The sequence below is a fragment of the Lepisosteus oculatus genome, chromosome 1 (assembly GCF_040954835.1).
Source record: "Lepisosteus oculatus isolate fLepOcu1 chromosome 1, fLepOcu1.hap2, whole genome shotgun sequence".
Taxonomy (NCBI): domain Eukaryota; kingdom Metazoa; phylum Chordata; class Actinopteri; order Semionotiformes; family Lepisosteidae; genus Lepisosteus; species Lepisosteus oculatus.
The window spans coordinates 71595466-71608048 of NC_090696.1; the positions used below are offsets into that span (position 1 = coordinate 71595466).

The 12583-nt window shown below is 35.7% G+C and overlaps 1 protein-coding gene across 6 annotated transcripts in view; it reads right to left on the minus strand.

Moving 5' to 3' along the window:
• Positions 1 to 12583, minus strand: part of kdm4c (lysine (K)-specific demethylase 4C) — a 209372-nt gene that overhangs the window by 46253 nt on the left and 150536 nt on the right. For all 6 annotated transcript variants that reach the window (XM_015345786.2, XM_015345788.2, XM_015345785.2 and 3 more), the window contains 2 exons: positions 12161 to 12216; positions 11168 to 11276 (listed from right to left, as the gene is read on the minus strand). In XM_015345786.2, the coding sequence (XP_015201272.2) occupies positions 11168 to 11276; positions 12161 to 12216 (165 nt within the window). The remainder of the gene's footprint in view (positions 1 to 11167; positions 11277 to 12160; positions 12217 to 12583) is intronic.

Consider the following 12583-nt stretch of genomic DNA (forward strand, 5'->3'; position numbering starts at 1 on the left):
TTTCTGATTGTCTGGCCCTGTGCAATGGGTGAGTGCAGAAACAGACCCTATTCTTTGGAGCAGATTGTCTTCTCAGCACGCATAAGCACCAAATTCATTACTGCTGTTTTAGAGGGAACATTTCAGAGAGGAAGAGTTTCAGTTCATTAATGGTATCTGTTGTACCAAAGAAACAGCAGAAGATCTCATCCTGTTTGATAAATATTCCAGCTGCACTACAAAAACTCTACCCTGTCAGCTTGGCATTGAACAGCTGAGAGTTCCATTCTTCAAGCAGAAATGCTTGAAATGTATGCTCGTACAGTATTTCACTGAGTTTCTCTTTTCCACAACAAATGTGCATAGGTGTCCCTGATTAGTAATAGCCACCCTTGCCTTATATGAAAGAAGTACTCTCTAATTAGAAAGAGCCCTTTCTACTAAAATAATATGAGCTCATACAGTACATGTACAGTATAGCACAGCTACTGTATCTATACAATATGCTGTATATGGACTTCAAATACAGTATGCATGAAACATGATGTACCAGCTTCCTCATGTTTTTTTCTGTTAAATCATAAATATATTTTTTTTATTTTGACCCTATAATGCCGAGGGAGTTTTTCAATTTCTAGGAAATTTTAAGCTGATTTGTCAGAACTGATTATAAATCCACAGAGAGATTTTAGATTTTTGAAGATAATAATGTAATCCTCCTGTACTTGTTTCCCAACAAATGCGGAATTGCTTTTTGTTGACGACACAACTCAGATCATGGTACCTCTTTCAGTTACAGTATATCTAAATGTGTGTCTGTAGGAAGGGCAGAGGCAGTTATGTGGAGCACCTACAGTAAGCTTTCCCAAAGCCTTTAACAGCTGATAATTTCACTAATGTTGTTATTAATGTACTGGAACAAATTATGTGAATTTATGAAAGAAAAGTACTGTATGTTCATCGATTCTCTGTTTCAGGTCAATTTTGGAAATTTTACATGTTTAGCATATTTTATTGCATGTTTTACCAGGCTAACCAAAAATGACATACAGTATTGAAAACTGCTTCTGTCCAACTGCATATTAGAAGACTGAGCCAGTGAGAATCTTACTTATTTTTCTTAAGACACAGAGTACTACAAACTGAAATTGTTGACAGATCTGAATATACTGACATCCCCAAATTCTGGCAGTGTATTTTTTTATTATCTGTTTAAGTCAACTTATCCTGTGTGAACTGCATTAAAGGGATATACTGTAGGGCCTGCATTTTAGAAAATAAAATAAGGCAGGAAAACAATTAAAAACACACACAGATACCACAGTAAAAAAGCTGAGAATTTTTCTCTCGTCTAACATTTAGATCTTACATTTGAAAGCTTTGGAGTGATGCTACCCAAGGGGGGTATCAGGGCGTTTATGAGCTCTTCCTCATAATGAATTGTCTTTTCCAAAAACTACGCTTTCAACATCCAAGACTGAGGGGATATGTCACCAGTAGATCACTGTACTGAACAATTTTAAATAGTCAAAGTGCTTTGAATGTGTAATTATTACTGTATCTGACTTTTAGGGGGTGTTAAGCACCAGAAAAAAAGTATTTTATATATAGAAATTTAACATAAAACAAAAACTGTTATCCATACATACTGTACTGGTCAAGTGATAAACACATTTAATTACTTATTTTAGATCTATTTCAATGTGCAGTTTAAATTATAGCATGTGTCAAAAGTCACATGGATAAAGACTAGCAATATACTTCTGGTAGAATATGTTTTAATTATTATTTTGTCCAAAATCCCTCTCTTAACCTTAAAACTGAACAGTTAATTATCCATTATGTTTCTTTTTTGATCACTCATTTACAGGTATATGTATGGAATAAGGAAATGTAAGAACAACACAGAATCTTTCAAAGATTCTAACAAATGCTTTTTTTGTAAAAGATTGTAAAAGTCTTGTACTGTAACAAATATGCTTTTTTAGTTGCAAAAAGTCTGCATTCCCTTCAAGCTTTAAAAGAATACACAAACTCTCCTGAAAGGGAAAAGGTTTGTCTTGTGCAGTAAAATTGAGATACAATGTTGAAGTAATATTTTCTGTAAAATCCCATCAATGTATTTCACAGTGGTTAAGGAAATGGTTAAGTCAGTTGGAGCTTATGTGATGTACTGTAGATACCTGCTACATCCCCTACTGCCTTTGTAAAGTGGTTGAGTTTTTTCCACCTAGAAGTCAAGCGTTAAGAACATTTCTCTCTAAATCATTAATGTCTTGCACTCCTTACACAACAATGTGGTGCCCAGGCACGTGTCTTTTTCACATCTATTCTTACAACAGGCCAGTTCTGTCTTTATCCCAGGGGAAGCTGTCTTGGGTAGTTTTCAAATCCTGCATGCATGACAAGTCATAGCTTAAATAAAAGAGTAATGAAAAATCTCTGACATAATCCCCTAAAGGATACCAATATTGTTCCTATTGTGCTGCTGCTTGTAACCTTAGTGCATGACTTCGTTAGTGTGCAGGAAAACCATGTTAAAATATTTCTTAACCAGGAACCAGTAATGGGGGTACAGATATTCACTAAGCCATTAAAGCAGAAAAAAGTCACGACTTATTTCTGAAAGGAAAAATCTAACCATTGAATGGATTTTTCAGAATTAAACACCATAAACTAACAACATCCTTAATACTGTCTCAGACCCTTTCAGCCAATGTCCGTCTGGAATTTCCTCCCTTTAATCATTCTGTTATATCTGTGCAGCAGAACATAGCAGGAGCCTGGTTTAGGTCTTAAATTGAAGCTACCCCCCTTGGCTTTGAGTGTGAACAGTCAAATTTGTTTTATTTCTTAATGTGTACACTCAGCATGCAAACAGATGAAAAAAATGTTCTGGTCTACAGAGGTCAGAATTTTAAATTCTAGGCCTGTCAGGTAGCTGGAAATGCTTGTGGGCCTTGTCCCAGATGTCTACTAGCTTGGATAAAAATCTGGGACAGATTGGTAAATTTGAAAAAAATCTACATATTGTTTTGTGAAGACTGGACCTGGAATGACATTTCTTGCATCCCAAAATAAATTATAAAAATTATTTAAGCAATAACAATAAAAGCAATTGCAATTGCTATAAAACGTTTAGACATTGCTAGAGAGCCTTTTGCTGCTGTTAGGCATTGAAAACAAACCCTCAGAGTTGCCTTCTGGTGTGAAAAAAGGACCAGATGTATGAGCAACTGATAAGAAACTAATTACCCTTTCTGAGTCAATGATTGACAGCTAAAAGGCAGGTGGAATAAAGCCTAAGACTTCAAAAGGAAGTCTCACCACCTAAGGGCTCTGAATGACTGAAAATACAATGAATGACAGCATGTTTTACCAATCAGGTCACCTTATTTCAGGCAGTCCAGTTTCAAGTATGTATTCCAAAGCCAATACCATTCTGATTCTTCCAGGTCTGGAGGTGGTTTAATCTAGCCTTTTGTGGATATGTATCATACTTCCGAATAAGGTAAAAACATGGGATATATATATATATTTTGCTGGTTTTTGCTTATGCAGTCATGTTTTGCTGGCTTATTGATTACCTTATCGATGCACTTTGGAAGTTTGCTGAAGTGTATTATCAGATAAAACGTGTCCTTGTGATTGATTGTCTTGCCTTGGTTTTGTAAAGCTCTGGTTGTCCATTTTCAATTGAAAACAGGTTTTCTGTAAAGGTTTTGTGGTTTTGTTGCTGTAAAACGATGAAGTGAGACACAGGTCTTAAGTAAATATTGATTAGTCCGTAGTCGCGTGCGACCACGCTGGGTAGTACTGCTGTAGGTTAAGCAGACTTGTACCCAGATTAGACCTAAAGAGGGAGTTTTCTTTTTTTTAAATAGCTTTATGAACTTCCCAAAGACTATATTGTCCACAAATATACAGGAGGGAGAATGTATTTTAAAAATGCATTTTTCTATACATTGTAACTTTATACGAGTCAACATCATGTACACAAGGAGTTACTTGTGTTTCTGCTCATAGCCACTTGGGTGCTAATAAAGGGAACCTCATGACATCAGGGAAAACCATCACTAGGAAACTCTGAGTGGTCTTTCACAAACACCCTAAAATAATAAGTAATGCAAGATGTACAGTATGGGCAATAAAACTAAAAATAATGTCTTTATTATTTCTTGTCTGTACCAACATTGTATTTTATTTTTGAAATAAAGATCCTGCTATAACATTTTACTGTAGTTGGTTGTTTCTTTTTGCACTTAACATTTTCTTTAGACCACTTCTGCGGTGCTTTCAAGATATTAAATCACAGTTTTGAAATAAAGTCTAATGGAACATGGGCACAGATGGGATGCCGCAGTAGGGTGGCCATTATGCTGCAGAAAAACTAGACACATTGAGACAGAAGGAGATTTTAAGATGATAAGAAAGGTTCCAAAAGAGAGGAGGCCATTTGGCCCATCGAACCCACAGGTTTGACAGTTAGCAGTGAACTGATCCAAGGGCCTCATCCAGACAGCTTTGAATGAGGCCAAGATATTGACTTCAACAACACTGCTGGGTAGCTTGTTCCATGCTCTCACAGCCCTTTGTGTAAAGGCCTCTGCTCTCTATTCAATGCTAAACAGATTCAGCTCTTTTAGGCTGTCACTGTGGGACATTCCTTTAAGCACGGTACATTTTCTGGATGATCTTTTCTGGACAGATCCCAATTCAGAAATAACTTTTTTTTTGTAACATTGTGACCAATCTGTAAACAACATTCAAAATGAGGTTTTGTGCATTGTATAATTTCAATATAAAATCCCCTTCAAATTAAATTATACAGTTTTATCTATGTACAGTCTGCTGCCGTATAAAAACAGCCATTTTATTGCTTCCACACATTATCTAGAGTATGCAAATGGTGTGTCAATGTAAACACTTTTTTTATAAGTACAATAGCCTTTTCAAGCTTGTTTTCCATTTGTCATTTATAATTTGTTTTTGCTACCTGTATGCACTATTCTGCACTTGTCTAAATTAAACATCATCTGCCAGTGTTTGCCCAGTCTTGAATTTCATCTAAATTGTTTTGAATTCCATTGCTGCTTCTACAGCATTTACAGTACTAATCCTTCTATTTTGCTATTGTGAAGGTGCTCTAAGATGGAGAGTAATAACTACTGTTAATCAACCCAGGGCATCCTGACAATAAAAAAGGAAGAATACACAAGTAAACAGTCCATATTCCCACAAGCAATTTCATCCATCCACCTGTTCTCTAACTACTTTATGTAATTCAGGGTTGCAGGGGAGCTGGACATATCACAGCAAGCAATAGGAGCAAGACAGGGCACACCCTGGACGGCACATCAGTCCATCACAGGCCATGCATCTGCTTTTTTCACATTGTTATATGCATTTTCTGTATCTTTTATTTTTATAAATGCCTTCCATGAACAACTGTTCACACTCTTTGCCACCAATCACAGCTACCAACTATAAACTGCTAGACACCCTTGAAATAAGTGCAGCTGAAAAGTAAATGTTTGAAAAAAATTAACTCGTTCTGTTTCACAGCAATTTCAAACTTCCATTATTTTTCGAGACATACAATTGTGGAGCTCGACTGTCACACTATACCAAAATGATTAATACAGAAAAATAACTAACTTGTTTTATTATCATGGCCATCTTTATTTGTTTCTTGTTTCCAGCTTCCCATTATATTTCACATAAAAGTATGTTCTCACATTCTATCCTCTCTGGTTTTATAGGAAGAAGAGTCATTGACTTAAAACTAGATTATTCAAACTGACTATGTACAGTAAGTATGTTAAATGCTGTGCACTGCACTGTGTTTTACAAATACGCAATCTGTGATATTCAGTATACAGTGGAAACTCTGCGTATGATATTCGGTATAGCCAGAGAAATTAATGTGTGACCAAAACTATAGATAGCCAATTAGACAGATAAAAGAGTTACCCAATACTCATTTGATTAACAGCCCTGTTTTGCAGACATATTGTGTAGGAGGGGGGTTCTTCAAATTACTCCACCATGAAATTCTCCATCACATATACAGAACTTTTTTTTCTCTTTTGATTGAAATACCCAGCTAAATCCAAAGCCGAGTGAGATCTAATCGATTAGTCCCATTCCAGTGCAGAGACTTATCCATTAAAACCCCAGATGAAATCAGAACAGCTGTCATACTGATTTTCTCCTCAAGTACAATGCTCAGATCTGCTTCATCTGATCCCAGTATTCAGCTAGAATAACCCACTGGAAAAGCACTCTGTTCTCAAAATTGATGTACCTTTCAAACCTACAAATTGAGGCTCTCAAGCTCGCTAATATTTCCCTTTAGGTGATTTTTTCCCCTTTTTTTAAACGAGGTACCTAAGCAGAATGTTCTGGTCTGAGTCATCCCCTGAAATGGCTCATATTCAACCCGTCATCCAGTTAGTAAATTCCTTTTCAGAATAATGTTTCCCACACAAAGTACACTTGTGACTACTTGGTTCAGTTGTCAAATACAAATTACTGGCCAGCGGGAGAGTTTCGGCAACACTGCAGCTCTAAACCTCATTTCCCAATTTCATTCTATTTTGTAGAAAAGGAAAAAATAATGTTTGAATTAAGAGCTGACAGTGTCCCAAGAAGAGAAATATATATATTGTTTTTTGACCAATATCCATGCTATAAGGCAGAGTTAAATGCCCTTTATATTGCATTATTTGATGCAAGGTGATTGAAACTAATTGAAGGATTATTAAGGAAGGTGTTTGGTAATACACTGTGCAGGTTTAGAGCCTAGCAAATGCAATCTCATGACCAATACACAGCTGCACTCCTTTTAGCATACTGTATAAAGGCCATTTTGTTGAAATGTACGTCTTTGTTTGATTAAGCTTTAATTAATTTACGATTGACTTTCAGTATAGCATATATATGCAACTTAAAACTTTGAATCTGGGCAGAATGGTGTAATTGAAAATAGAAATCTTAAGTACTGTAAGTTCGTGAACTACAAACAGAAAATAAAATATTTTTATTCCTCTTAGTTTTAAAATTCAATTTTGTTAATGTTATGTCAATATACTGTAGTGACTGATATTATCCAGTAAATTTGCAGAACACCCCACAACTTACTGTGAAGTGTGAGGGGATTAACACACATTTTTTGGCTCCAATTCCCTTGGCAGATTGGAAGACAGCCTGGTTATTTTTTATTTCATTATATTCTGGTATTTTACCATGGAAGTATGACACTGAGAACAAATTTGCTCAATGATAACCTGGGGACCCATTTAAACAGTAAGGCAAATACTAGAGCAAGTGCTCATGGATATCCTGTGTCTTGCTCAAGGGTGTAACAGCTGCATCCCAATGGGGATTTAAATCCAAGGTCCTCCGATCCATAGCCCAGAGCCCTAACCACTATTCTGAACTGCGGCCTTTAATAAGGACAAAGCAGTGGGAACCAGCAACTGGAAATAATCCAAAAATCAGTTAAACAACTGATTGGGGAGCGGGAGGAAACACTTCGCTTCAGAGGTTGTCTTCTTTCTTGTACAATTCACATGACAGTGTGTTACATGGAAAACTAAGACCAGCATTTCACCAAATAAATCCTTTACAGAAACATGTTCAGTACCTCAAGAGTTCTACACTTGCTGTGATACAAATACTTTGCAGGACAACAGGTCACAATGATTAGATCTTCTAAAAAAGACAAAGATTATCGATCTCTAATTAATCCCAATACAAGAGTGCTCCACAATATACTGCATTATTACATTCTAGAAAAAAAAATGTGTATATCTTTGCAAGTTTCTATAGTACAGTATATTGGTGTTCATGTATATTGCGCTGTGCAATAAAGCATTCTAAGTGCTTTTCAATAACTGTAGCCAGAAATGTATCAGAATAATATTGCCTATAAAGCAAGAAAACTTTAGATGATTTTAAAAATCATGCAAAAAAGTATTCAGAAAAAAAAACTGTATTAAGCTATTAATTTTAAAAACCCGAGGAAACCAGATCGCAGAGCTTCTGTACCTCACTATGAACAAGTCCCTGTCAGTTGGGTCACAATAACTCCTTAATGAAAAAAAAGACAGTTGTGCAACAAATGCAGCTACTAAGAAGAGCCTTGAGAGGTGTTCTATCCTCTTTCAAAGCATACAAACTTCTTACTTCCTGCTTCAGTCACTTAAACAATGACAGTTCCTTTGCAGCAGTTGCTTATTGCACTAAAGATTCATTGACATAGACAGTTTGTACATGCAGAAGGAGCCCGAAGCCTTCAAGACTAATAGTCCACATTCTGCCCTGAATTTATCTGTGATTCATTAAGGCTCTTCTGTCAATAAAGGACATAACACTGTGATAAATATGCACTCAGGATCTTCTTCATGCTGTTAATTGAGGTATTACATGGCATCTTGATTGCAATAAATATGCACAACAAGCTTCAGCAGCAATAATAAATTCTCATGAGGGCTGCAACACATTATTTTATTCCCTGTCAATGTGTATTCTTCCTTTCAGATAAACAGCAAAAGAGCAGGCTTCTGTGCTGTTTAAACACCTTTTAGAAAGATGGAGACACAAATATTCCAACTGGTAAAACTGATTTATATCAAGGAGGAATAAAACAGAAATAAAGATAAGGGCTGTACTATTGAAAATACCGGATCCAGACACAGATTATACATTAATTCTCATGCATGCGATTAGCAGGCCATGGAGCATATGAACTGGTAATTGAGCCCACTGTCTCTTTCCCTTCTATATTAAGTTACATCAACATATGAAACGTTGATGTTTTGTGGAGTGCAATAACCCAAACCATACACAAAATCAGTGCCTGCCTATGCTGACAGTCATGTTTCAGAAACATTGCTACTACACCAATATTTTTATCTGCACAATGGGAGGCGGCCTCCCCGGGCCTCCGAACAACTTTAAGGGACCGCATTGTTCAACCATTTTACCCAAGAAATGAAAAAAAAATAAATAAAAGGGCTAGAACATGAAGCTGATAGGGAGAGACAGGTTTCAAAGGAATGAAAGGTAATGTTCTATTTTATACAAGTATGCCTTTTTGTTTGATTCTGACATTATATCTGATGCAATTTCCTTTTGAATATTATAAAAAAATGTGAAAACCCTGACATAGCAGACAACAAAATACACAGCTGAAAGAGAAACATTTTAGATTACAGGAGGATTTCAATGCAGCTTGGGAATATACACTGACTACATGGACTGTTTGGGTATATGAAAACAAACCCATTCAATCACAAATAACTGTTTTCCATAACAGCAACTCTCCCATGTTCAGGACCATGTTCATAACTGAGCACCACCTGTTGTCCAGATGAAAGATCTGCACCATTTTATTTTCCATCAGTCTCAAATGGAGCATAAAAATAAAGAAACAGGTTGTTTTAATACTTCAATAGGAATTCCGAGATGCCAGCAGAAACTATATAAAGGCTAAAGGGTACTTTTTCAGGTAATATAAACAGATGAATTACATCAATCACTGTACAGAGATCAGAGGCCCTAAATCATCCATTACCATTCACCAAAACTTACAGTATGTGTACTGTAAATTTAAAGGAGCAACCAACATTGCTTTGCTTGTACAAATGCAACTAATTACAAACCACATTGGAGGACCCAACAGACAATTAGCTGACTACATTGTGAAACAAAAACGAAGCATCTGAATTAATACAGTAGCGTTTCCAGTTGCTCTACAGTAGCAATAACCACACTGCTGAAGACATCATCATACATAGTATGGAGCGAGCCAGTGTTATGGAACAAAGCTTCTAGCAAACAAAAAGAGTGAGAATTGATCTCGTAACTCCTTGTACTCTTGTAACCTTTTGGAGTGAACCTTCTATTCTGACACATGACATCATCCCCTGCACTGTGATTCCATTTCTTTCTAAACTGCTGAAGAAAAACTTTCGAGCCTAAAGGTGCCTAAAAATGTGTAATCGCTTAAATTTTCTGTACAACATACAGTATCTGTTTTTGTATAAAACATCTTTTTCTTTTTTAGTCATTATCGTATACTACAGGCCAGCCTAATCAAATATATATAAATAATATATATATATAAATAAGCAGGTCTAAAACCTTAAATTCTATTAAACTATCATTCTGGTATTATTTTTCATCCCAATGAATGATTTATACATAAACAATTCAGATGTAATACATCTCCAGGTAAACATTTAAAAAATATCTTAAAAATATTGATACTGCTGCATCTTCTAAACTTACACTGTAAATGAACTGTAAATGTAACTTACATATAGATAAATGAAAGGATAAGAAGAATTGGGTTTCTGAAAAGTTGTGCATGTTTTATTGTAGTCAAATGCCCAGTGTAGCACCCTAGTGTTGCTTGTGTAACAAAATCCATCTAAATAGACTTTATACTTTAACAGATGTAAATTAATTTAGGAGCCACATGTATTAAAGGCAACATCAACATTACATTTTAAACATCCTTTGAACTCTTAGCCCCTTTAATGAATTTCTCTATCAATTCAAACATCTGCCTAAAATTTCAATTTCTAGATCACTACATTTCTACAGTGCGTATGCTAATTCCAATAATACTCCAAATCCACCAACTGGGCATTTTACATAATCCACTCAACATTTTTAATTTATTCCACCTCCTGAAACAGCTTCAGCTATGAAGAGTAAGAAAAGAAAAGCACTGAACAGGCACAAATCGTTAAATATCTAAAAAAAAGTATTTGAGAAATTTTCATCTATATAAGGTACTGTATGTGAATGAGGTCTGTCACTAGATACAGTATATTGACATTGGTTTGACTCTTGTGGTTTGGAATGTATTAAAAATAACTGCATCCCTCTCACCATACATTGATATATTTATATTGTTCGGATTCTAGGGATTTGTAGTTCTCATTCCAAAAATTAATCTCAATCTTTTTTTGATTAAACAAATCCAACAGGCTATTGAATTGCACCACAATTCCATCTATCCAATGACATGCATACCTTCCTGACTACTGAATCTTTTTTATACAACTGAACACAGACACATATGCAGACATCAACGGATATATACTATCCTATATCGTATAAATACATCATATCATTTAAAATGCTGTTTAATACCTTTTAAATGTTTACTCACCAGTTTGTACCTCTGCAAAGGTATTCGGCTGGTGTCAATGGGGTCACGCTCAGTTTCATTACTGAATTTGACTTCAGGCAGTGCCACTGCACACATCACATGAGCCCATCTGCAAAACAGACATAGGCACTCACTACAAACTTACTTAAAAGTCAGTGTTGGAATTTATATACGTACTGTACATAAATCTTCACAGTTAAGTCACCTGTCAGACTCTAGATAATAGAGCACATTAGCTGCCCTTATCAGAATATAATGACACGAACACACAGGCCTTTGCTTCATGTGGTCTCAATACAATCACCATTGAGGGAAAATAGAGCCTAAGGCTGTCCATTTCTATAAATGAGGAAGAGCTCCCAAACCCACGGAGGGATAAAACAAGTTTAAGGCTACATCAGTTCCTATCTTGAAACATGCAAATGGGGAGAAGAAAAACATTTTAAGGAAACAAATGGAATATGGGAATTCACTTTTTTTTTGTTAAGCATTCCCAAGGGACAGGACAAATGGACAAAAACAATGATACAAGAAAAGGCTTCTGTTCAGCCTTTCCTTAAGAATCCTAATATTGTTAAGTTTATAAGTAAGATATAAACTTAAAATATAAGTGTATCTGCAATTTGATTATTAGGACTAGATTGTCCAGAAACAGCAATTAACATTTGGACATAATATTAATGTGGCCACTCTCAATAAAAAACATAAATGTGGCAAAATTGAAATGATGCTGTTATTCGTGAACAGATAAAAGCATTATGTGCATTGTCTGGCATGTTAAGTACCACATATTAAAACATCTCCTCCAAAGCTAACAGTGTGCTTCATCTTCTGCTGCTTACAATTAATGAGAAACATATTTCTGAAAGATAAACACAGCACAGCTATTGAGATTAAATGATGTATTGGCAGCTACATCAGGCACCACATCCCTAAACAGCATTTGAGCATTAAACATTTCTGAGTTAAACCATCATTTCTACAAATTCTTACTTGGTGTCAGTTGTTTGCTTCAACGCTCCACCCCTCAGATTGCAGAGACAGCATTCCTGAATAAAATGATGTAAACAGGTTATATGAAGCTAGTCACACTGCCATTTACTTGAGTAAAACACTTTATTATTGGAGTGTCATTGCTACTGTAATTGTAAAGCAACAAATCACAAAGCTGTCATTCTAGCTGTTTGTGGATTACTTTCAGTAGACTGCATCGCATTAATGCTGACAAACCAAAGAAAACAGAACAATTTACAAAACATTAATTAAACAGATGCCAATACAACACAACTTTAAAGGCCTTTTTTGAGTTCACACAGCCATTTGTTTCCATTCAGCTTCAGTCAAACTAGCAACATGATGGGATCCGTTGAAGTGTACGAATGATACCAGCTTTGGGAAGCTTGAATTATTACAGAC